We start from the raw sequence: 25,628 nt of genomic DNA, 5'->3' as shown, positions 1-25,628 counted from the left end.
CTCCGCTGGGGGACTGGACAGCAGGCAGCCACCCGCCTGCACCGTCCGAGGGCTCTGGGGGCCAGGGTCCTGCCCAGGGGAGCCGGACGCCGGGCCCCCACCCCTGGCCGTCCTCGGGGCTGACCGGGGCCGGCTCCTTCCCGACTGGCCCCCGGGGGCGGAGAGCGTCCTCTGCGCACCAGGTAAGCGCGACTTAGACTTCTCGAACGTTGGGCCTGCGGTGCGGGCCCCGCCTTGGGCTCCACGGGGCACGGGAGCCACAGGAGCTGCGGGGGATGCTCGCCCACCGGGAATGCGCCTGCGCCGCCGTCCCGCTCGCCCCACTCGCATTACAAGTGACCGTCGTCACCCTGTGCACGCCCCGTGACGTCACACGCAACCCACGCGGGCGGGCGCCGTTCCCCCTCTGGCCGCCAGGGGCGCCACGACGCTTTCACTTGTCTCCGACGGCGCACGCGCTCTCCCCGGTACTTTTTTTTTTTTTTTTTTTTTTTTTTTTTGTGACTCAGAGAGTCCGCGTCCGCTCCGAATTGTGCTTCCGGTGCGAAGGTTACGGACAAGATGGTGCCGCCTGTGAAGGTTTCTCCGCTCATCAAGGTGAACTAGGGTTCTTGGCCGCCTCCCGGTCCTCGGCTCCGCCGGGGCCCCCGCGTGTCCTACCTTACGGAGCCCGGGACTCCCGACCCCGACCCCGCGGGTGCGACCCCCTTGGTCACCCCTGCTGTGCGCCCCCGACGCCTTCCTCGGTCCAGCGCGCTCGCTGCGCCCCCGATTCCGGGCCCGGGACCCCACAAGTGCTACCCTGTCCCTCCCAGCTCCGCATCCTGGATTCCCGACGCCGCAGTGCGACTCCCCTTGTCCGACCCCCGTGCCCCGCGGGCGGCTCCCGGGCCCCGGTGCCGCCGCGCCGCCTCTGACCGCCTTCTCCCCTGCAGCTCGGCCGCTACTCCGCCCTGTTCCTCGGCGTGGCCTACGGAGCCAAGCGCTACAGTGAGTGACCGCGGGCTTCGCTCGTGTCCCGCAGTGCCGTCCGGTGAACTGGGGAGCAAGCGCGCAGAGGGCGGGTGCAGGCCTAGCCGGGAGCTGCCCCGGTCGGCCCCGCCCGAGAATTGGGACTCCAGGGCTGCTGACATCTGGTGCACGCGGGGCGGGGTCGGGGGACCGCTGGGTGGGACCCTGCCGTGCTCCCCGGTGAGGGGGCCTGGCAGGCCTTGACCTCCGTGGAGGTTAGAATTAGAGGTAGGTATGCGTGAGGTTCACGCTGGACCCGAAGGTAACGTTGCGTGTGGACCGAGTTCCTTTTACACAGCATCTCACTAGAAGCGCGTCCCTTCCCGCTTTCCTTGACCAGGTTACCTGAAACCGCGGGCGGAGGAGGAAAGGCGAATCGCGGCGGAGGAGAAAAAGAAGCAGGATGAACTCAAACGGATTGAGAGAGAATTGGCAGAAGGTACTGGTGTTCCGAACATTACCGATTTGCCCTCCACCTGGCTCTCAGGAATAAACATCTGCTGCAAGTGACCCGCAGTGGCGGGGCGGGGCCACCTCCTTTCATCCAGCACTGGCCCAGTGGGTGGCCCTGGAGGGACATGGGGCACCGTGCCTTTGGCGAGGCCCAGGCCCCAAGGCCCTGGAGGTTAACTGTCTGGGGATGTGAACTGGCCAAGCCGCTCTCAGAGGCTGCGGGACCAGCACCCACACGCTCCTCCCTCTGCTGTGCACAGAAAAGGACCACCCAGGACAGTTTAAACAGGGCATAGATGGCCTCCATGGAGCTAGACCTGGAGTGTTTAACCCAAACAACTGAAGTGCTCCTTTCGAGTTGTCTGACCAGGCAATAACATGCATTTTCCTTTCACCCTTCCAGCCCGCGACGACAGCATACTGAAGTGAGCCTGCCCGTGCCTGAGCCGTGTGCATGAATAAAGCTTCCTGTGTCGAGTGCTGCTCTGGTTCTTTTATGCCCTGTGTGTGCAGGGTGGGGACACGTCCGGGCAGGTTTCAGAATTGTCTCCCATCACAGACACAAGATGGGACGGGGAGGGAAGGACAGCGACTCCATCCCCTGTTCCCTGGGTCATTCAGGTAGGAGCCCCAAAGCGGGGAGTTTGTAACAGATACTGGTGGGTATTGTGGTGCTACTCGACCTTTACCCCTCCAGGCCCTGGCCAGACACTGGACGTGCAGGGCAGGGGGCCTGCAGTGCAAAAGTGGGGGCTGGGGCTGATGCCTCGCAGTGGAGATGTGGCTCTTCAGCCTGCCTCGTGGATCCTCCCCTTGGCCCCAGGGACGGGATGTGGCCCGAGGACCAAGACAGGGTACTGTGTGAGCTATTCAGGGGGCTCCACCCCCAGAACCTAAGGGCTCAGCCAGGCCCATTATAAAATGAATTCATGTGCAAGTGGAAGGGAACCTGGGGAGCCACGTGCCCACACTTCAAAGCCCTGGTTTGAGTGAGCCCCCCTGTGAGGTGAGCAGTCAGCTGGTGCCGAGCTCCTCGGGGAACCTGGAGGAGCCAGGGCTCCAGTCACAGGACCAAGTCACCAGGTGTCACTGACCCCTGAGAAGGAAACCGAAATGCTTCCTGTGAGGCCTGGCGCTGTGGGGTGTGTTCACCCCCTACCCAGTCCCTGCTGGGAGCGTGGGGGAAGGCCCTGTTAGAGCTGAGCTAGACCCACGCTGCCAGGAGCTTCCCGTGGGGTTAACTGTCATCCAGTGTTGGGGATGGCAGCACACATTTAGAGGTAAAAGTCCTTAATTTCTGCCAGATAATCAGTGTCTGTCTCAGTGTCTCTGTGGGGTGACTATGCCTTTCTTCCTGGCTCAGACGTGAAGCCACTGCAGGCATGGGGTGCTGCGCTGAGTGGACCCCCTGCGGCAGCGGCTGGGACTGGGGAGACGGCAGGCACTGGAGGGAGGTCGGCCCTGACCTCTGGGTCTGTCAGCAACACCACACAGCCTTTATCCCGGGTGGTTTCTGCACAGCTCACTCAGATCTGATCCTGCCCCACTCACAGCCTTGGCCTTCGTGCCAGAACTCTGGTGGTTGTATGCCATGTGCCACTGCTGTAATTTCTACCACAGAAAAGAAGGGCAATTTGTTTGCATTTTATTCTAGATTTCTGGTCATATATTGGTTCCTAAAACAGATGGGAAACAGCATTTCTGTATCCGTCTACCCATATACACATAAATACATGTGTAGAGTTTCCACCCATGCTTTAGACACATTCACAGACTCAAAGGTCTCTGGTATTACTATGTATCCAAAGACAGATGTGTGTAAGTGTAGGGCAGGCTACACTGTATGTTATTTGTAATTGGCTTTAGCTGCCAGAAACATAAATCTTAAATTCAAAATTTCCAAAATTGTCTTCACTTTCTCAGGCTTCACAAACTCCTGTACCAAGTGGTGGGAGGCGGAGTCCAGTGGGTGTCAGGGAGCTATCAGGCCCCGCCAGTGGCTCACAGGATGCAGCATGTGGAGGATGTGGGTGCTGGGCCACCATTGCAGATCTCTGTGCCCACTGCAAGAGAAGACACGAGACAGTGGGCACGAGCTGCACGTGCCCCAGCCCGGCCCCTTCCCACCTGCTCCTGTGTGCTCCAGCAGCCCTGCAGCAGGAAGGGTGGCCGCAGACACCTGTGGGCAACCTAAGCTGCTTAGCTGGCTGGGCTCAGCCCTCTGATCCTGGCCCTTGGTGACACTTTCAGCCCTGACCTCCCATGACCCTGAAATCGCCTTGTTGACGCTGGTTCCCTCCCCACAGCAGGGCACTACAGGCAGAGCCCCAGAGCCCCAGAGCTGAGGTGGCGGGGCCCAGGTGAATGGGAGGCAGCACGATGGCCTGGCTCCACCCTGGGCTGCTCCAGCGTAGCCACGCCCCCTTGTGCAGGTGGAGGAGCAGGCAAACCACCACTCTGGGCACAGCACAGGAGACGCCACGCACACCTGACTCCTGGCTCTCACTTCCATGTGTGTGTGGTGTGTGGAAGTACAGGTAGACTTTCTGAGTGACTCGGGAGGACTGCTCTTTGAACCAAAGATCTATTAAGGGTCCATGATGTTTCAGCCGTGCTTCCCTCCCCCTCAGAAAGGAAGTAACAATTATTTCTTCCTCGGGGAACATGAGGCAGCTCCCCAGCTAGGGCCAGGCTTGTGAGCCTCTTTGAACTAGCAGGACCCATTCCGTGGATGGGCCTCGCTCTGCCACCCTCCTCCAGCTGCCTCTGCAGTGAGTGCCCCGAGAGCACTAACCGCAAGGCTGTCTGAGCCTTGCCTTTTCTTGAGTTCTGTTAATACTGTCCGTCCCCCCCCCCCCCCCCGGGCCCCATCCTCGCCCCCGAGCCTGTCCTGCACCCAGACCTTTCTTGGCCGCTGCCTTCTCCTCCTGCTTCTTCTTCTCCTCCTCCAGGGCCTTCACTTTCTCCTCGTACTCATCCGCCAGGGCCTTCCACTCCTTCCTGTTGTTCTGCAGGCGCTCTAGCATGGGCAGGATCTCCTCGTGGAAGCGGGAAAACTCCTGGAAAGGAAATCGAGACTGCTCCTGGGACAGGTGGGACAGGTCTCATCCCACACCTTGGCCCGGGGTCTGCTCTGAGGACCCTGAGGGATCTGCCTGGCAGAAGGAAGGAGGGCTGCTGAGATGCCACTTGCCAGCAAAGTCCTGAAAAGGGAGAAGGGCCTTGCACTTTTGAAGTTATAACGGGAGCTGCGGGCCTGAATGCTTGTAATGCACACGGTCCTAGCCGGGCACGGAGCCCGAGTGGAGTTCGCAGCGCCAACTGCAGGGGGGTGGGGGGACTCGGCAGACGCGGGGTCCTGTGCTCCTTCCCCCGTGTCTCATGCACGGGCCACTCACACAAGGCCCACACATCACACATGCATGAGAACACATAGCTGTGGGCGTGTGGCAGAAGGGACGCCATAGTGGTGCTGGGACCTGTGACACAGGACTGCAGGGCACATCCTGGTCCTGCCCCCCGGCTCTTCAGCTATGGAGGCCAAAAAGGTGGCCTGGGAGCTGAGGTGTGGTGGGATGGGTCTAGTCAGGGATGACTTCATTCAAAATCAGAGTGTGGGACCTGCGCTGCAGCCCAAGGGGCCAGGGGGACCCCCAGGCAAGTTGGGCATCACTGGGGAGGGGCTGTGCAGCCAGAGCCCCCCTCAGTCTCTGGCCAGTCTCCTGAGTGGTGACATCACGACTCCCTGACTTTGGTGTCCAGTTGTCGTCAGTGATGTGGTCTGTATTTGCTGGGTAAAGTGCACCCAGCTGTGATGAGGACCCCCTCCCCATTCTCCAGGGGAGAATGCCCACAGACACTGACCAATGTGCCCACAGACACGCCTGCAGCCAGGGCCCCGAGAACAATGAGAAGGCCACGGAGGGCGCCCCAGATGGGTTTTCGGGGAGGGACGTTTGAGACGAGACCTTGGGGTGGCTTTGAGGACGCAGGAGGAAGGTGGCCAGTGGGGAAGCTGCTGAGAAGCCACTGGGTGCAGGGGAGGGGGCGGGACACACTTGGGGTCACACTGACAATTTCGGATTCAAATGCAGATGTGTAGGGGGGGGCCAGAGATCTGTGACCCCACCAGCTCCCTCCTCTTCCTGCCACCTAGCTGGCCCTGCCCTACCCACTCACCTTGTACACGAAGGTGCACACGAAGTCGATGAAGCCAACCTGCAGTTTGGGGAGCTCAGCCGCCTTGTTCCGGTCCATCATCGGCTTTGGGGGAGGGGAGGGGCACAGTGAAGGGCTGGGGTGGGCGTGCCCGACATATTCCCCAAGCACCAGGGCACGCTGAGGCCCACTCAGCTCCAATGAACATGTTCATGGAGACACGCGGAGGGAGGAAGGTGGAGTCCCTGGCCCCAGGGCCCGGCCTGCCTGGCAAACGCTGGCCCCTGGGAGTGAAGAGCCAGGATGCACACCCCTCAGAGCCCCCCAGGGCAGCCCTGTCCCAGGCCCACGGCCCCAAGGCTCCTGGCCCTGGGAGCTCTCCGTGGTCCTGAGAAAAGGCCTGGGGCTTGGCTCGTGGGCCTCCGTGTTCACACTCTGCACCTGCCAAGCTGCCTCCTGCCAGCCTCTCCTTCCCCGTGACGCTGGGCCTGGAGCTCAGGGTGGTGAAGGCGGGCCCAGTGGGAGCCTGCAGGCCTGGCCCGGAGGGGACACACCAGCTGTGTGTCCATCCCCCGGGGGACTTCGCTGGTGGGCCAGGGCACCCTTTCCTGCTGTCTCTGCCCAGACCCTCCTCAAGCCCGTGCTCAGGCAGCCCCTCACCGACCGGAACCGACTTGTGAGACAAGCCCTCTCTCCACCTCTTCCGCGGCTGCGGGATGCCACTGTACTGTCCAGCCTGGGCCTCCCTGGGGCAGCCGAAGGCCCCGCTGTGTCCCCTGTGCAGCTGCCTGGCTCGTGGAGCCTGTCTGCGGGGAGCCGCAGCCTAGGTCTGCCTGAGGTGACCTTGGCACGGGCACCGCCTGGTCACCCAGACCCTGAACCACCTGCCTGAGCCTGGCTTGTGCCACGTGTCCCACAGTGTGAGCCGGAGGCCCCAGGACCTCAGGCCCCGGGATGCCGTGTGCACCACTCCAGCACGGAGGCTCTGAGGGACCACGGTGGGAGCAGAAGATTCTGGAAGCACCACTCACAATGGGCTGCTGGTCCAGAACGGTCCTTTCCAAGTCACCTTGTTCCCAGAACTCGGCTGCCACCAGCAGAGCAACCTGCGGGGCACACAAAGGGGCGTCACCTGCTATGAGTTCGGTGCTCGGCCAGCAACTGTCCTGAGAACCTGCCAGGAGGCTCCGCACCCGCGGTCTTCTCCACCCGGGACCCTCTAGGAGCCCCCGGTCCGCTGCCCAGCGGGCACAGGGGCCCCTCCCACCACAGCAGCGGCCAGTGATGGACCCAGAGCAGGGAGGTGCCCTCAGCACAGCCTGTAGTCCCTCCCCCGGCCCCGCCCCCTGCAGAGCCCCACGAGCCTTCTGACCTTACTCTGGACCTCCCAGGGCTTGGTGATGGCGGACAGGTCGCAGGCCGTCATCATCATGGCCCTGTGAGCAGAGGGAGCTGGAGGCAGTCCCATGCTGGCCCCCGCTCCACCCCTTGCCCGCATGCCATGGTCAGCCAGCATTCATCCGGCACCTCGATGATGCACTCACGCTCCCTGACCGGGCCCCCCCGGGCGAGACCTGAACCCCGACTGCACATGAAGGGGTGAGGCTCCTGCAGTGAGAACACTACGGCCAGAAACTGCAAACTGAGGAGCCTGCCTGGCTGAGCCCAAACCCCTGGGTCTCCCCCAAAACGAGGGCTGAGGCAGAGCACTTGTTCGGGGTGTCAAAGCTGGCAGGCAGAGAGCTGTCCTCCCTTCACGGCCCCCGAGGTCCGAGGGGCCACGGCAGGAGCAGGAGGGTTTCTGGTCCCTCGTGCCGCCACTCACATCACTATCTCCTTCCGGGTCGTCTCCAGCGACAGGTACTCCACCCAGCTCGCCCGGTCCTTGTGGTTCTTGGACTCGTCTACGATCTTCTGGAACATCGTCCTCTTCCTGGACCCCAAGATCGAGCAGAGAGGGTCGGCCTCACCCCACTCAGGACCCGGCCACATGCGTGTTCCCGACCCTGCGGCCCGTCCAGGAGAGGACCCCCGCCCGGCCCCCCAGCCGGAGCCCACGGGCTGCCCACTTGAAGTACAGCGCCAGGTCCGTGGCGATGATGGCGATGTCCATGAGGTGGATGACGTGCTCGTGCTGCCGCCGGTTCAGGTTCTGGTAGATGTTCAGGCCCTGGGGGGGGGGGGGCAGGGCGGGACGCAGTCTCTTGGTGGCCCTGGCCCTGCCCCCCCACCCCAGGGTCTAACTGCAGGTCCTAGGCTCCGGAGCCAGGTGGCCTCCTGCCGGCCTGAGCCCACCTGCTGTGCTCAGCCAGGCCTGTGCCCCCTCCAGCCCCCGGGGTGGGTGGGTGCGTGCGTGGCCAGAACTCCCATCCCAGGAGGAGGGCGTGCGGCATGGATGCAGCTCAGGGCGGTCATCAGCCGGGAGGGGCCGAGGTTAGCAACCTGGGGACGCGAACCTCCTCCGCCAGCAGGAGCTTCCCGAATTCCAGGTGGTGTCGCTCCAGAATCGAGGAGCCGTGCAGCTTGGCCAAGGGGTTCTGGGACCTGCCCCATGTCACGGAGAAACGAGCACCGTCAGCAGCCCTGAGCGTGGCCTGGAGGGGCCACCTGTGGACGCTGCAGCCCCTTGCAGGGCCCCGCTGCCCCCGCCAACTGCGCGGGCCTGTCGGCAGCCCTGCCCCAACGCCTGCCCGCCCCATGCGCCTACTTCATCTGGTACAGGTTGTTGGTGCCTCGGTGGTCGATGTCGTGGCACAGGCCTGCGGTCACCATGGCGAAGGCCTCCAGGTCGGTGTAGTAGCTCTTCAGCTTCCCTGTCTGTGGAGACAGGCAGCCAGTCCAGTTGCGCCTCCAGGGTGTGCCCCGCCCAGCCCTCGCCTTGTCCTGCACTCCCACCTCCGCCCCCGCCCGGCAGGTGGAGGTGCCTCCTGCCCGGCTGTGGGCGACCTGGCCGGCTAGTCCACGTACCATGAGCAGTGTGAACATGGTCTGCGCCACGTTGAAGCCGTGGCGCCAGTTGTGGTAGGTGATCCTGCGGTAGCCTTTGCTCACGGAGAACAGGAACCGCACCAGGGCCTGCGGGGGGTCAGGAGACGGGGGTCCCGCCCAGGTCTCTGGGCAGGTTGCCCCACAGCTGGCCTTTGGCCCAGGACTGGCCCCCGTGCCCTGCGGCGGGCGCGAGGGTTGCTGCTTCCTGGGTCTCTGGCCTATTGTGCAGCCCCAAACTGGGAGGAGGACCCCAGCAAGGGCTCTGGGTTGTTTTACAGGAAAAGGCCCAGGTTAGGCACTTGAGTCAGTAACGTGTGTGGGCACCCAGCGCGGGGAGTGCCGGAGGCCCAGAGGCCGTGGGGGCAGCAGAGTGTGGGGCCCAGGGGAGCTTCTGGCTGCTCTGTGAGTTTTAGGACCAGAAAGTTATTTGGAAACATTTTTTTCTGTTACTATTTTCTGTGGTTTTTTCCCTTTTGTGCTTTCCTTTAGTATTTAGTAAAATGTCTTCTGAAAATGCCGCCTGCCACCCTGATGCTGGGGCCTCAGTCGGGCAGCGGGGGAGACCTGCTGGGCAGCGGGAGCCCAGGCAGAGCTGTGCTTTCCGCCCAGCGCGGGGCTCTGCTCTCTGCCCCACGCGGGAGCCCACGAGTGCCCAGCCATGCGCTGAGTGACCACACTGCCGGGAACTCCCGTCCACGGGACTTCCCGCCCCTCCCCCTGCAGTCACTGTTCCAGGCCGGTGCACTGCCGGTGCGTTACCGGCCTGCACCGTCCCTTCTGTGGTGAACATGCCCGCACAAACTCCCTGCAGCACCCAGGACCCCCGACCAGCACCCCTCACCTCCTGGGGGACCTGGAACTTGCGGACCACGCCCAGCTCGTAGTACATCTGGATGCCGCACTTGACCAGCTCCAGCTCCGTGCACTCCAGGTCGGAGAAGTGGAACTCGTAGATCTCGAACTGGGTGGGCCCCGGCAGCGTTTCCTTCTGTGGGGGAGGGGGGCGGGCTGTGGGGCTGAGGGGGCAGGCCCCCAACCCCACTGCTTCCTCACCTCTTCTCCTCCAGGACCCTTGGTCCAGCCTCAGATGCCCCTGGTGTCGGGTGGCACCCACCCTTCCAGTCCCTCGGGCCTGCAGCCTGGTACCCAGGCCCCACGGCTCAGCCCTCCCCACCCCCTCCCCCGCAGCCCAACAAGAAGGACGGGCCTAAGTGCAGGGGAGACACGGCACTGCTGTCCGAGGAACAGGCACCGAGATGTGCACGTGCAGAGGTGCACAGACACACACGTGATGGGCACATGTGTGCAGACAGCGGCCGTGTCACCGGGCCCCGCAGTGCCTAGGCCACTCAGCCTCCTGGGGAGAGAGAGAAGTCTGCCCCACCCGTGGGCCCTCCTAGCCTCCACCTCAGGGTGGGGGTCCGACTCTGACCAAGATTTGCCCCAGCTCCTCCTCCTCACAGTCAGCCGGCTCCTTCCCCAGGCGCTCCCTCGTCGGCTGGGACAGAAACAGATGTGTTAGGGGACAGTGACAGTGTGACCGACCCTGGTGACTGCGGGGCAGGGGGACGCCTGGCACTGGGGACCAACTGCTGCTGCCGGGGGCCCCAGCCGGGACCCTGGACTCTGAGGGCGGTGACTGCGTCCAGTCCCTCCCTCTGCTGACAGCGGGTCCTCGGCACCACGTCCGTCCCCCCGGGGCGGGGCGGGGCCCGGGGGCCGGGAGCAGTACCAGGATCAGCTGGATCTCATCCCTGTCACACCGCACGTGGTACAGCACCATGTCCTGGGCGATGTCCTTGCGGTTCTCCAGCTTGTTCATCTTGTCGTGGGTGTCGGTGTTGAGCACGGACCAGCCCAGGAACTGCGTGAGGGACTGCGGACGGCACGGTGCGTCACCCTCCCCGGGGCGTGAGCACTCCTGATGGGGGGGAGGTGCCCGCCAGGGAGCTCCGGGATGGGGCCTCGCCCTCCCTGGTCCTCTCAGCCGAGGGCTGGGTCGGGGGCGGAAGCAGATGACGTGCCCTGTCCCGTCACAGGGTGTCCTCGCCGGAGCTGCACCTGTGGCAGGCGCCTACCTCCATGAGGACCTCGTCCTGCTCGTCAAAAGGCTTCCCGTCTTTCCTGTTGTAAAACGTGGCCACCCCCACGATCTCCTCCTTCTTGTTGACGATGGGCATGGACAGGACGTTCTTGATGACCCACCCGGAGTCGTCCAAGGCGCCTTCCTGCAGGGACAGGCGGCCAGACGTGGCTGCTGCTCGGGGTCAGCCCTGGGTCACCACTCCTCTGCGGTCTGTTCACCCTCACCCACGGGGGAGCTTCGCGTCCACGTCTGTGCCGTGGCCTCTGCCACAGAGGCAGAGCGCGCTGTCCCGGCAGGGCAGCCTCCCCGGGCCGGTGCTTCGTCACACGGGGCCCCACGAACCGCACAGCCAGTCCTGTCTCGATGCCGTGGACGCCAGGCAGTGGAACACGGACGCTGGCCGGCACCCAGAGGCCTCAGAGACAAAGCCCACCCCCACCGGCGCACCGGACCCTCGGCCCCCTCCCGGAAAGAGCCCTGGGCACGCGTTCCCCGGGGGAAGACGTGGGGGGCAGAGGGAGCCCTTGCTGGGGTCCCGCTGGACTCAGCAAACCCACGGATGCGTGAGCGTGAAACACGTTTGCTGCTGGCTGTCACTGAGATCCTGCGGTGGTTTCTTAAGCAGCAAAACCCAAGTCAGGCCCCCGTTCCTGAGCCCTAGTTCCCGAGTGCAATGCGTTTTCTATGGACGGACAGACAGACACATACCTGAAATTTGAACATTTCCTCCGCGGGGGCGTTCATGATGTTGCAGATCTGGGAAGGACCAGAGAACGGTTTCAGTGGAAGCAGCCAAGTGGGCAACAGGGCTCTGACACTGACGGACCAGCCCGGGGGCTCCTTCGTGGGCAAAGCTGGGAGCGGGGGGCTGGCGGAGGCACATGGGCTGGCGGGATGGCTGGGGTGCGCGGGCAGGGCCTCGGGGACTCACAAAGCCACTTTCCGCCACGTAGGTTGGAAGGCCGCTGGCCAGGGCCCAGTGGTCCGCCGGCGGTGTGCTGGGGAGGGAAGCGGGGGGTCAGGTGGACCAGACCCCTGGGTGGGGACGTGTGTGTGTGTTTTGTGTGGTGTGTGGTACAGTCTGGGTGTTCAGGTCTGTCCCATTCCCTGAGCTCCGGGTGGCACAAGGGCTGGGGTGGGGGTGGGGCAGGGAGAGGAGGGTGGGGGTTGGGGTCCCTCATCCCGCCTCTGCCCACTCTGAGGCCTCCGCCCCATGGGAACCTGCTCCCCTACCAGGGCCGCATCCCAGCCTCCGGAGCTGAGCGTTGGTGCCCCCCGCCCCAGGGCCTGGCTCCGACCTGTGGCTGCCAGTCCCCGCATGGGACCTGTGGGGGTTCTGACAGGCCTGCAGGGCATGGGGCCTTGTGGCCACATGGCCGCCAGGCTGGGGCCTGGTCTCTGCAGGTTGGAGTCTTGCCCTGAGCCCCACCCGGCTGTGCTGCTCACTGGGCTGGGCGTCCCCTCCCGTCCCATCCCACTGGGCACATGTGTCCAGGCTCCCCTTCCGCGGTCCTGGGGTCTCCACCTGCTGGGGAACCTCGGGAGCCCAGGCCATACCTTGAGGGCCTGCAAGGTGAGCTGATGCTGCCAGGGCCGCCCGGACAGCTCACGGGGTCCCGGGATGGCCACCGCAATGCCCACAGAGCCTCAGCCGTCAGCTCCCTGCTGGTCCCCCTTCACCTTTGCCCAGGTCAGCAGGTCAGCACCCGCCCCGCCATGGTGTGGCACCCACAGCACAGGTGACTCTTCTCACAAAACCCTGGCACTTACGGGATGACCTTGATGTCCTCCTTGCCGTGGAGGATGTAGTCGATGACCTTGTAGAAGAGGATTTCCTGAGAGACGGACCACGGCGGCGGTGAGGGGCCCCTGGGCCTGCACCCAGGGGAGCCTCGGGGAGATGAGGTGTTGGTCCTCAGCTCCCCGCACACTGCCCTCCCGGGCTGGGCTGGGGCTGCGAGCCTGGCCCTCCCACCCCCCATGACTCACACGGCCGTCGGGCGTGCGTGGGCCTGAGTACGGCTGGGCCTCTCCCATCAGAACAGGCCACACATCGAAGAACTCCTGGGCAGAGAAGCGAGGGCGTCAGTGAGCCGCCCGGGGTGGGGGCAGGCTGGCCGGAGCCCTGGGCGCTGCAGTCCCACCTTCTCCTTGGTCATGTCCAGCAGGCCCACTGAGTAGCGCTCGCAGTTCAGGTAGGCCCGCACGGTGTAGAAGGCCTTGTGGAACTGCCTCTCGATGTCCGTCAGCTCCTCAAACACCTTGTTGGCCGACCAGAGCAGCACCTGCGGGGGCGGCACAGCTGTGGGCCCGTGCTCACACCCGCACACCTGTCTGACCACGGCAGCACCTGCACGTGAACTGCCACACGTGAGAAAGCAAGCGCCTGTCGCCTCACTGGTCCGACTGCCAGCGTTTCCCGAGCAGTTCCGCCGAGTGGGCCCCGGGGAAGGGCTCCAGCGCCCACTGTGACTGCGGCCACTCGCTCAGGAAGTGAAGGGGACGGTTACGAGTGGCTCTTTCCCGCCTGTGCTCCCATTCGCCAGGGCGTCCCCACACAGACCTGTGTCCAGGCCCCGTGCGCCCCTCGAAGACCACCACCTGCCACTTCTGCAGGACGGGTCTGCAGGGCGGGCTCACAGCGACGCTGCCCCTGCAGGCCTGGCCCAGGAAGCGCACGCGGAAGCCCAGGCGCGGCTCCGGCCGCTGTGGGCCACCGCCCAGCCCTGCACAGGCCCCCGGGGGGTGGTGGCTGCCCCAGGATTGGAAGGGGGCTGGGTCCTAGTCCCACGTGGCTTGTCACCCTCAGCACCGTCCCGCCTGGAAAACTCAAAGGGCGAAGGGGTCTGCAGCTGCCGTGTGACCGCAGCGCGCACGCCTCCCGCCCTCCCACGGTGCTGACGGTGGCGAAGGCACACGCCACGGCAGCCCCACAGAACTGCCGCTGCCACGCAAGAAAACGCCTTCCCCGCAATTTCCGCTCTGCGCTCCCGGCCACCAAACCCAAGTCACTTCGTGAGCTTTGTGTGGTGAGTGCAGTTTCACGGGAAGGCGGGACGTGAACCCGATAACACAAAGTAAAAAGTGTCAGTAACCGAGGAAGTCTGCAGAAAGGCCCACACGTGCCTTCCCCGTGACGGGACGGCTTTTGAAGCTTTCGAAGGGGGGCGAGCACCCATCTGTGGTAGCACTTCAGCTAACGGAAGAACTCCAAACAAAAGTAATAAGGCTATTTGCCTCCTCAGCAGTAATTTCACTACTTACATTGACTCTACTAATCACACCAACCATGTAGAACATTTATAAGAGAAAGACCTGTCCACATTACATAAAAACTATAATTTGATAAGCCTTTATCATGACCGTAATCCCAAGATTAATGTTTACCCAGTTCTCACTGCCGGTTTCACTCCGTACCTGAGTCCAAACTCGAACCTGTACAACCCCCACACCAGGTAAGCACAGGGCCTGGCCGAGGGGTGGTCGCACTGCCCACTCATGGACTCAGCGGGCAGCCAGCCAGTTCGGCTCAAGGAGAGCCCCTCAGAGTCCCACCCCAGGCCGGAGGGGTCTGCAGACGCAGTATTTGAAGGTCATGGCTGGAAACCCTCCCAACTTGATGAAAGACATAAACAGTAACATCCAAGAAGCTCAACAAATTCCAGCTAGGATGAACGCAAGGCCACCCACCCCAAGACCCGTAAAAGGCAAACTTGCACGCAGCCACAGAGAAGGGACTTGTCACTTAGGAGCGAAACTCAATGGGAGTGTCAGCAGGCTCCTCTTCACAGGCTTTGGAGGCCGAAAGGCAGCTGGCTGACGTACTGGAAGCGCCGAAAAAACCTTTCGACCCAAACTCATATACGTGGCAAATGTGTCCTTCAAAGGGGAGGGACAGATGAACACTCCTCTAGACAAACGGAACCTGAAAGCCTCTGCAGCCGACACAGCTGCCCTGCAGCGAGCGCTCCGGGGGCCCTGCAGGCATGAACCTAGACCCATCTCAGGGGGCACATGTGCAGCTCTTACCTGGCCCCACTGCAGCAATGGAAACCACGAACTACCGGAAGCAACTTGAAGACGGTGTAAATACACGGACAGACAGTCCTGGCCGGTGCGGCTCAGTGGTTTGAGCACTGGCCTGTGAACCAAAGGGTTGCTGCTTCGATTCCCAGTCAGGGCACATGCCTGGGTTACTGGCCAGGTCCCCAGTGGAGTGCATGAGAGAGGCAACTGATAGATGTTTTTCTCCCTCTCTTTCTCCCTCCCTTCCCCTCTTCCTATAAATAAATAAGTAAAATCTTTAAAAAAAAGACATACCTTCCCTCTGAGTTGGAGGACTTAATCTTACTAAATCCCAATAGTACCCCGAGGTATCTGCAGATACAGTGTAATCCCTACCAAAATTTCAATGATGTTTTTGCTGATGTAGAAAAGCCCGTCCTAAAAGTTGTATGGACTCTCAACAGAACCTGAATAGGCAAACAGTCTAGAAAAAGAACAAATGTGGACAACTCACACTCCTGATTCGGAAACACTACGAACCTGCACTAACTAAAACAGTGTGGTACTGGCATAAAGACACCACTACAGATCAGCGGTCTGGAGCCCAAAAACAAACCTTTCGATACATGGTCACATAATCGCTGACGACAGTGCCGGGCCCATTCAGTGAGGAAGGGTCTTCCCACCAGCAGTGCCGGGAAAGTGGACATTGGTGTGCAGGAGAGCAAACGGGAGCCTCGCCTCACACTGTGTGCAAAAGCAACTGCACTGGATCAAAACTGAAATATGCTATTTAAGACTATAAAACTCTTAGAAGAGAACACATGACCAATGCCTCACAGCGCTGGATTTGACGGTGATTTCCTGCACATGACACCAAAGACACAGGCAACGGAAAATCGGACCCCCTCAATGTCACAGACTGCTGTGCGTCAAAGGTGCCATCGGAGGGCAAACACAGCCCGAGGATGGGTCACAGTGCTTGCAAATCGTACATCCAACAAGGGGTTACCACCCACAATGCAGAGAACTCCTGAAACTCAACAGCCAGATTCAAAACACATCAGCGCCTTGAACGGGCGCTTCTGCGAAGCAGTGACCAGATGCCCGATGTCACCGGTGGCGAGGAGAACGCGAATCACACGTGCAGCAGTGTGCCACGTCACACCGCCGGCACAACTGCCGCAGGAACACAGGGCATCCGTGCGCCTGACGCCGTGCAGAGACCGGAAGCCTGTGCGCTGTGGGTGAGACACACGTGAGCCGCCGTGGGGAACAGCCTGGCTGCTCTTCAGAAGCAGAAACAACGGACCAGACAGCAAACGTCCTGGACGTCGAACGTCACTGCAGTTGCACATGCGCCTCCTGAGGGGCGGGTCAGTGTCGCTGAGCTGCACACCTCGAAATTCTGGATGCAGCAAGTTTGCTGTCCCGTGTGCCACACCACAAGAGGACAACCGGGAACAGAGTGGAGAGACGGAGAACCACACACCACACCATGCCGACCAAAGGAGCGGCGGGGCCAACCTCAGACGAAGCAGCCTGCAGGAGAGGGAATGACCGGGGTGCGCGGGGACGTCACACGACGACGAAGGGGTCACTCCTCCAGAAGGCATCACAGTTCGTAATGTGTGTGCACCGGCTGGTAGGGCGCTGCGTTACACAGAGCACAGCCGGGAGAACTGTGAGCAGCAGATAAACGCACGATGGCAGCGCAGACTCCGACTGTTTTCTTCCACGGACTCGTGGCTCAGCAGGCAGGAAACCAGCACGAAGGCTGCAGAACGAATACCAGGCACAGGGCTCGGTGAGGACCACTTCGTCCAACAACGGCAGAACACGCTCGCTGAACCAGGCCGAGTTCTGGCCACAGGACACATCTCAGCAAAGTTGAAAGAATAAAAATCATAAAAATGCTTTGTCATACCACAGGGGAATTCAACAAGGAAAGAATCACATAAATATACCTGGAACGTGCCAAAGTAGATTAAAGAACAGATTTGCACGCAGCACATGGATAAAAAAAAAAAAGGCTCAAGAGAAGTTTATTAATACCTTGAACTAAATGAAAATGCAAATACAACCTATCAAACTTTGTGATCTGCAACAGAAGCCAAGCTGGGGTGAGGGAAGTTTATTGTATTACATTTGGACAAAAATATCCAAAACCAAACATGTAATCTGAATAAACTAGAAAAACCAGTCAATGTAAGCCTAAAGCAGGTGGAAGAAAATCAATAGTAAAATTAATAATTCTATGTCCCTGAATTTCATAACTTAGATAAAATACCCTTGATAAAGCGAAATTTTTAAATATTTTAATTATTAAAGACCACATTTATTTATTTTTAGAGAGAGAGAAAGGGAGGGAGAAAGGGAGAAACATCAGTGTGTGGTTGCTGCTTGCATGCCCCCTACTGGGGACCTGGCCTGCAACCCAGACATGTGCCCTGACTGGGAACCGAACCCGCGACCCTTCGGTTTGCAGGCCGCCACTCAATACACTGAGCCACACTAGCCAGGGCTAAAATGAATTTTTCAATTTTAACAACCCACACAAGGAGAAATAGAATAATTGGAACAGACCTACAATCACTGATGGCAATTAATAACCTTCCGAAAAGAACGAATTCTCCGGCGAATTCTGCCAGACATTCGGGAAGAACCTGCCGGGTGGCTACCGCCTCCTCTAAAACGCCACGGCGAGGGATCGCTCCCCATGTGGGGCCAGCGTGACCCCAACGCCAAGTCCGGGTAAAGACATTCCAAGAAAAAAACCCTGCAGACCAAAATCTCTCATGCACCCATATGCAAAAGTTCTTAAAATAGCAACAAAAATGTAATCATATAAAAAAGACTATACTCCACGACCGATCGCTGTTCACATGCCTGTTCTCTCCAACATGATGCAGAAATTTATCGTCGCCTCCGTGAAACTACACAAAGCGGTCTGGGGTGGGAAGAGCGACCCTCAAGTGCACACGGAAAAGCGAAGAGTCGGACAGGCGGGCACACGCCGCAGGAAAGAACGCACGGAGGCCGGAGGCCGGAGGCCGGGCACTCCAGCTTTGACCCCAGCAACGCGGCGGGGCGGTGTCAGCGAGGACCGACCGGCGCGGGCCCTGCGGAGCTCCGCCCCGCCCACAGGCAGGTTCGCAGACCCCGCCCAGCGTGCGTGGAAGGCGTGTGACGTGACGCTACGGTGACGCAGGGGCGGCGTGACGCCCCACGGCGTGAGGTGGGCATTGGGACGCAGAAGCCAGGGGGACGCGGGCGCGGCGTGGGAGACGCAGACATAGAGGCGCTCGGTGGCGGGGGAACCGCCTGCTCCCTGGCACGGCCGCGTGTCCAGACACCCTGCGCGCTTGCTCGCGGGCCTGAGTGTGACGCGCCAGGCCGTCGCGCTGCAGGGCGACGTGGGAGGCAGTCGATGCGTTTCGGGAAACAGCGCCTGACCGCCGTCCATGAGGGTGAGATCCGGAACTTGGACTCCGTGAGCATTTAGAACGTCCGTGTTTCTAAATACACTGTCACGAGGGTGAAAACCCAGGCTGCACCCGCAGACACAATGTTCCCAAAACACGAGCCCGGTGCAGAACTTACATCCAAAATGTGCTCCGAACTCTTAAAAGCAAACAATGACAGACCTGGCTGATGCGGCTCAGTGGATTGAGCACTGGCTTGAGAGCTAAAGAATCACGGGATCGATTCCCAGTCCGGGCACATGCCTGGGTTGCGGGCCAGGTCCTCGGTGGGGGGCCATGTGAGAGTCAACCACACGTTGACGTTTTTCTCCCTTTCTTTTCCCCCTCCCTTCCCCCTCTCTAAAAACAAATAAAATATTTGAACAAATATATACATATATATAAAAGCAAACAATAAAGCAGAAACGCTGATTTAAAAATGGGCCACAGATACCTCAGTGGAGAATAACATGTGAGAAGAGGCTCCACCTCACTTATCATGAGGGACTCGGAGGTGGAAACAACAAGGAGAGAAACGGCCGAAACCCAAAGTAGTGACGACACCCGGAGCTGCGAGGAGGCTGAGCGACAGGACGCAAAGGGACGGCACCTCTGGCCACTTCCCACGCTCAGGCCGTCACCCCCATGTCCGCTCGTTGGAGCGCGCCCAGCTGAACTGGGAACTTTGAACCCACACAAAGTGCCCAACAGTTCCACTCACGGCTGCCCCAGGCGGCAAGGCACCACGGTGTCCTTCAGCAGGTGATGGACAAGAATGCTGTCGCACCTGAACAGCGACCCAGCACAGAAAAGCGGGAGCTCTCAAGCTGGGAGAGGACTGGAGGAGCCGTAAATGCGAGTGACTGAGTGACGGAGGCCAGTCTCCAGGGACAGAGGAGGCTCCACCTGTGACGCCAGCTCTGGGACCCTCTGGGAAAGGCAGAAGGTGGAGACAGTGGAAAGATCAGCGGGTGCCCGGGGTTGGGGAGGTGGCGGGGGAGTGGGTGGAGCACAGAGAATTTTTAGAGCAGTGAAGTTGTTCTTCATGACGCCATAATTGTGAATGTACATCCGGACACATTTGTCAAGACCCATAGAAATCACAGCACGAAGAGCAGACCTTAATGTTCCAGAATTTAAAAAATCGTTCAGTAGGTGGGGGGAGTCCAACGAGTGTGGACTAGGGCACAAGAGTCTCACTGCACTGAAACACAGGCCCCTCCCTCTCGGGGCCGGAGAGGGTGCTGACTTGGGTCACGAGGACCTGTGGAGTCGGTAACACCGAGGCAGAAAGCACTGCTCACGAGCACTGTCCTCTGGTGCTCCAGAGGGCGTCGGCGACAGCTCAGACACGCCGTGCACACACACTGGCACCCAGCCAGCCAGCCGTTGGGAGTACAGGTGGTGCGTGGCGGGAGCAGGGGCCTCGCTGTCCAAGTGCAGTGTGCACACAGCAAGGGCAGGGGACCACGGCCCGAACTCACGTTTCACTCCCTGTGGACGCAGGGGTTCTGTGCACAAACAGTCAACAATCATACAAATCAACAAGCAGGTCAGCAGAGACAAATCTCCTGTGCAACCCCCTTCCCGCACTGTGGGTCATAACGACTTCCTTCCCAGCAGCGCAGTGCACCCTGTGGCCAAATGCTGCTCTGGCCATGTCGCTGGACCTCCTGGCCCTTGGGCTGGGACCACCTGGCTGTGAGCCCGGCCTCATGCTCCAAGATCCCTGCTCTCGACTGCCACACTCAACCCCTAACTGCCCACCGGCTTTCAGCCACTCCGTGGCCTCAGGTCCTACCCGTGACCTTTCCTCTGCCCAGAACTTCTTTCCCCCGGCCCCTTCTGCACGGGCCAGACGTCAGCATCAGGATACTGGGCGCTGTCTCCACATGGCCCTGAGCCTGGGAAGTGTCTGTCCAGGAGGGTTTCGTCACAGGTGCCCGTCACAGGGACAGCTCATGGCTAGGGGACCCTCTGGACCACCTACCCAGGCTGCTCCCCCTGAAGTCCTTGGCTCCAGAGGGACCCCCCCAAACGGCCCTTCTCTGCCGAGGTGGAAACAAGCCCAGGCACGTCTCATCACTTTGGATGGGGTTGCACTCGGCGACCCGAACAGTGGGTCGGCATGGAGTAGCCAGTTGCCCGCTGTGTCCTCCAAGGCTCAGCCAAGGCATGGGCAGCTTCTTTAGCCCCAGACCCTCGGTGTGAGGTGCCCCCTCACACTGTTTGCTCAGGGCTCCTTCCATGTGCTGGCACGTGGAAGCAGCAGGACAGGAAGGGACAGACCCTTGCACGCCCGTCAGCTCCATACCCTTTTCCACAGCACACGGTCCTCCCCACTCCCTCCAGCCCCTACGCCCCATGCCCAGGTGAGCACAGCCCCACCTGTCACTGTCCAGGGAGAGCGGGGATCTGGACCCCTGCTGGAGGGCCGGGAGGCAGGCCCCTGGGTGGCGGTGCACGTACCTGGCCACGGCGTGTCTCACAGTTGTGCAGGTAGCTCAGGTGGTAGATCTTCAGGTTCAGTGTGGCAAAGTTCAGGTACTTCAAGAAAACCTGGAATGGGAGTCGCAAAAACAGGCCCGAAAGCCTGGTTTTCAGGGGCGCACGTAGCTGCAGGTCTGCAGGTCTCTGCACAGGTGGCCGTGGACGGCACACAGGTGCCTGCCTGCGTGAGCATGCACACAGACGGATGGACATCAACGGCCACACACACCCCAGCACAGGGCAGAGAGGCCCCAACACTCACGTCCTCGTCCTCATTGGTGAAGCACGGGCCGTCCAGCTTGTTCAGGGCCATGATCACGGCCACCACATCCTTGCCGTTCATGACGGGTGTGGCCAGGATGTTCCTGGTCACGTAGCCGGTCAGCTCGTCAGCGAAGGGGCTGAAGTGAGAGTCCTGTGAGGCGACCGGAGGAAGGACAGAGGCTGTTGCTCTGGGGACCTGAGGTTGGGGCGACCTCCATGGAGGCCCCCTGGTGAGTGCTGACCCCCATCACCCTGCCCCCGGCATCAGGAGCCCAGGAGGCGCGAGAGGACACAGCACTGGCCTGTCCTTGGATGCCGGCCTGGCTTAGGCCCTGTCACCCCAGCTTGGAGCCAGTGACCCCACTCTGCAGCCCAGACTGCAGAATCTTCACCGCACCTCCCGCCCTGTGCCCACCTTGCTCCCAGGCTGCGGGCAGCCCCTCCGCAGCCCTTCCTACTCCAGGTCTTGGCTCCTCCAGCAGGCAGCTGCTGGGCCAGCCCTGCCGGCTCCTCTCAGAACAGGAAGCGTGAGCTCGGTGCGTGGGGAGCACCAGTTTGCTTGGTGACACGTTCGTGGGACAGACTTGTCTCTAAGCAGAGCGGGGCAGCCTCAGACCCACTGCACCCCTAAGCCTCCTTCCCAGAACCACCTGCCTCCTGTGCCTCTCTCCCAGGGACTGGCACCCACCTGCCACCCCGGTGTCTCCTTGGCATCTCCCTCCCACCCTGACCCAGGAAGATTCCAAACCGTGTGAGTTCTCTAAAGTGTCCCCAGCTCTGTTCTCACTGCCCAGACCTACGTCAGCATCCCTGGGCCTCCACCCACCTCCTGGGCCTTCCATGCTCTGCACAGCTGGCCGGTCCTGCTGCTCCCCTCTTCCCAGTGGCTGAGCTGTCCTGGCTCCCGGGAGCTTCCCTGTGAAGCCCTGTCCCTAATGCCAGCCCTGCACTGCTCAGCTGCACACTGCCGGCCACAACTGGGCCTAGACTCCTTGGCTATGCACAGGACCCCACGGCAAGGTGTTTGTGGCCTGCAGCCCTTTGGGTGGGGGAAGGGTCAGGGACCACAGAGCCAGGACCTGGGGCTAGATCTGTCAGAGGGTCTGTGGCCACACTTGAGCCATGGCCCTTCCATGACCTTCTGCCAACTGCTTTGCCACGAGCCCTCACGGGTCGGGAGGCTGCACAGGAGTGTTGACGTCGCAGCCCTGTGGGTCCCCCTGGCCCCGCCCCGGCCCCGCCCTGGCCCCTGCACCCCAGGTGTCTCTACCACGTGCACAGGCCCACACCTGGCTCTGTAGATAGACAGCCCCTTGCTGCTCTCGCCCTCTGAGCAGGGTGGGCTCTGAGGTGCAGCCCGGGCTCTGCCTCAGCCTCCCCTCTGTACAACCACCTGGAAACCTGAAGCCTGGAAACTCGGGGGGTTGTTGACACACCGCATGGAAACTTGCTTTCCTGTGGGTTTTGCCTGTGGTCCCTCTTCCTCGGCACCTGAGACAAAGCTCCCCATGGCCCTGGGGATGAGCCCAGTGTTGGGCCTGCCCTGAGGGCTCCGGTCCACGATGCCAGGCAGCCCGGGGAGGCGGGGGGCATCTGAGGGAGAGGGAGGCCGGAAGGCCCCAGGGAGATGCCCTGCCAGGGAGGGACATGACCGGGGACGGCTCCGAAGCCTGCACCAGACCCTCGGAGCGGCCACAGGGCACCCAGAGCACTGGCCCCAGACTCGGCTGGAGGATGAGCCCCAGGGGCAGAAGGGACAAGCCCCAGGCAGGAGTGCAATGCCCCCCACCCCCCCTGCTGCCGAACTGCTCTGTTTCCGGGAACTCATGCTCCCGATACTCCGGTTCTTGGGTGACCCTTTCTCAACGAGGAAGTGAAGGCGAGGCTAATCCCCCAGATTACTCTATTCAGGTCGCAGGCTGGCAGCTGGTTTACAGCAGAGGAGTGTAAGAGGATTGCAGCCGCTGCTTCCTCTCCAGGCCCCCGGGGTCTGGGAGTCTGCTCACTCGCCCACGTGTCTCCGGGGACGAGGGGGCAGCGGCTGCACGGGGGCTCAGCCCCTCTGCACTCCTTCGCGGGAGCAGAAGAGGTTGACCCAGGTCGTGGCTCCTCCTTCCACCTCCCGGGCCGGCCTCTCCCCAGCCCGAACCCTAACCTTCCTACACATGACATCCCCTCCCCAGCCCCCTCCAGCCTCCACCCTGGGCCCAGCGGCGCGGCTCCTTCCCACCACAGGCACTCGTCTTCCTGAACCTCGGGGCTCCCCTGCTGCTGTCCACCATCTGCCCCCCGCCACCCCTCTCCCTGCTGCTGACCCCCAGTTCCGACCCCCTCCCCCAAACCCTCTCCAGGGAGCCCCAACCCAGGGGCGGCAGGACCCACCCAGGCACCTGAGGGACTCCTTTCTTCCCACGAGCTCTGGCCGGCTGCCCCCTGCCCCCTGCCCCGCCACCTTCCCAAGCGCCCCCACAGGGCCGTGGCTGACCTGTCCCACGGGCCCTGGGGGACCCTCACGGCCCTGCAAGGCGTGGCCCAGAACCCACCTCGGCCACATCCTTGACATTCACCATCTTCTTGGTCTGAGCCACGTGGCCCACGACCCCGATGTCCAGCGGGAAGACGATCTCGGAGTCAGGGGGCACCAGGCAGTCCTCCAGGGCACTGCCTGGCCGCACGCTGAAGAGGCGCGTGGCGAGCTCAGCCACGCCGTTGCGCTGGCGGAACATGAAGAGGCTGCAGCGGTCGGCGTGCAGCACGGGGCAGAGGCGGCGCAGGATCTTGAAGACCACGCGCTCCATGTTCACGCTCTCCTGCATGTCCTGCACCAGCTCGAACAGCGCCGCGCTCTCCTCCACCTGGCACAGCTCCCGGAAGCTGGCGCCGTCCGCCGGGAGCCCGTCTTCGCAGGCCTGGGCCACATCCTCGGGGCTGAGCTTCTTCCCTTCAAAGTACTGGTCCGCGAAGCCCGGGTTCTGGTCCAGGTACTGCCTCACCTGCTCTTCGCTGAGGCTCATGGTGTCCGGCCGCCTGTCCTGGAAACGCTGTCGTCCCCAGGTGCCCACAAACACTGTCATCAGCAAAGCCTTTCTTAGTGCTGATTAGAGGCCAGAGAGGACGCCAGCTGGCTCACCCGCGCCTGCCCCCCTCGCCTGGGCCCTGGACTCGCTGCCTCCCCTGGGAGAACGGGGCTTCGGGGGACAGTTCGGGGGCTCCTGCCTGTGGCAGGGATCCTGAGCAGCTGGGGCAGGTGCTGGCTTCCCGTGGAGGGAAGTGACCCTTTCCACCTGGTCCCTCAGGTAGCCCCAGGTCTCCTTGGCACCCAGACCTGGGCTCAGGTGTGCTGGGCAGGTGGGACACCAGCCTGCCTTGAGGAGATGCACCCCAGTCCCAGGCAGGGGGAGGGGCCCTGCGGGGATGTGGTAGGTGTGCAGGTGCAACTTGGGCCCCATTCCCACAGAGGGAGGCGGGGACAAGGGAGGAAGGTGGGCCAGCACCTGGTGTGGAGGCAGGAGGGCTCACACGCACTTTCCGTCCCCTCTGCTGGTGAAGAGGCGCCCTGGGCATTCAGCCTGGCAGGTGAGGGTCTGCACAGGACCGTCGGTCACCAGGATGCACAGTAGGGCTTCTCTGTGGAGCTGGCGTCCTTTGTGCAGCGGTCCGGACGAGCGCCGCCACGGCCACTCCTCTGCCCGATTCCTCCTAACCGCACCTTTGTCTGTGCACAGCCACATTGCCGTGCTCCACAGACGAGGTTGCTCCAGAGCATCTGTGCCTCAGACAGGACCGTGTGCCGGGACAGCAGCGGGCCCCTTGCATCCACCTCCCTCCACCTGCCCTGGGCGCCGGCAGACGTCAGCTCCCCTGGGAGCCGCGATGCGGGAGGAGGCTGAGTCGCAGCGGGAGGACTCACCGCGTCCGTCTGACTCTCCTGCCACAGGAGTGTCCTTCCCTGCACAGAAAGAGACCGCACGAACGTGCGTGCACGAGTGCATGTGCATGCAAGTGCACAGGTGTGCTGGGTGTGCGTGTGCACATATAGGTGAGTGTGCACATACACATGCGTGCAGGGGTGTGTGTACTGGGTGTGCGTGTGCACGTGGACCCGTGGGCTGCGGGAAGGCTGTGGGGAGGAGCTCTGTCCGCCGGGGGGAGCCAGAGTGCACACCACTCGGCAGAGCCCAGCGGCACCTGCTGTCGGGACTCGCCTTCTGAGGCAGGGCAAGAAGCACGCTGAGCGGGCTGGTCACAGAGGGGCCGGAAGAGCCCCTCAGGCAGAAGGATGCTGGCCCCTCGTAGCCACAGACCTCGATGCAGGAGCACGGGCCGTGGCGGCTTTGTGTCTGCCTCACGTGGCCTGTGTCCGACGAGCCGTCACCCCACTGCTCATCAGGACACGGGGCTTCTGTGTGATCCTGACGTCTGCAGCACTCAGCGGTGTGTGTGTGTGTACCTGCGAGTGTGCACACGTGTGCACGCCGTCGGCATGCAAGGCCGGGGCGCCCTCTGCACCGGGTCCCGGGGACCTTCCAGGGCCCTGGGCCCCGCAGCTGTGACGGCCACAATGGCCCAGCTGGCTGGTGGCGGGCGAGGGCGCCGTGAGGCTGCTGCCTCCGCCGAGTCACGCAGCCGCTCCTTTCAGGGCTCTGCTCCAAGGCCCCACTTCTCCTAAAAATAGCGGGCTCCGGCTGGGGGTGGGGAGCGGCGGGGGC

General features: G+C 62.0%; 2 protein-coding genes across 2 annotated transcripts; one reads left to right on the top strand and one right to left on the bottom strand.

Annotated features, from left to right (window-relative positions):
• Positions 1-483: 483 nt before the first annotated feature.
• Positions 484-1,944, top strand: ATP5ME (ATP synthase membrane subunit e). The gene is made up of 4 exons (XM_028503849.2): positions 484-597; positions 936-990; positions 1,352-1,450; positions 1,868-1,944. Exons 1-4 carry the CDS (start codon positions 562-564, stop codon positions 1,891-1,893), a joined length of 216 nt encoding a protein of 71 aa, XP_028359650.1. The 5' UTR covers positions 484-561; the 3' UTR covers positions 1,894-1,944.
• Positions 1,945-3,348: 1,404 nt separating this feature from the next.
• Positions 3,349-24,336, bottom strand: PDE6B (phosphodiesterase 6B). The gene is made up of 22 exons (XM_028503823.2): positions 23,463-24,336; positions 20,918-21,070; positions 20,635-20,724; positions 12,841-12,981; positions 12,686-12,760; positions 12,467-12,531; positions 11,628-11,694; positions 11,405-11,452; positions 10,689-10,838; positions 10,343-10,486; positions 10,043-10,108; positions 9,452-9,598; positions 8,590-8,697; positions 8,330-8,439; positions 8,079-8,166; positions 7,692-7,792; positions 7,448-7,555; positions 6,995-7,058; positions 6,654-6,728; positions 5,644-5,727; positions 4,367-4,523; positions 3,349-3,527 (listed from the first exon to the last, which is right to left on the bottom strand). The coding sequence occupies exons 1-22, from the start codon at positions 23,991-23,993 to the stop codon at positions 3,466-3,468; spliced, it is 2,634 nt and encodes an 877-aa protein (XP_028359624.2). The 5' UTR covers positions 23,994-24,336; the 3' UTR covers positions 3,349-3,465.
• Positions 24,337-25,628: the final 1,292 nt, after the last annotated feature.

Source organism: Phyllostomus discolor, chromosome 1 (genome assembly GCF_004126475.2).
Source record: "Phyllostomus discolor isolate MPI-MPIP mPhyDis1 chromosome 1, mPhyDis1.pri.v3, whole genome shotgun sequence".
Classification (NCBI taxonomy): Eukaryota; Metazoa; Chordata; class Mammalia; order Chiroptera; family Phyllostomidae; genus Phyllostomus; species Phyllostomus discolor.
The sequence above is the reverse complement of the archived record's forward strand: the minus strand, read 5'-3'. Positions and strand labels throughout refer to the sequence as shown.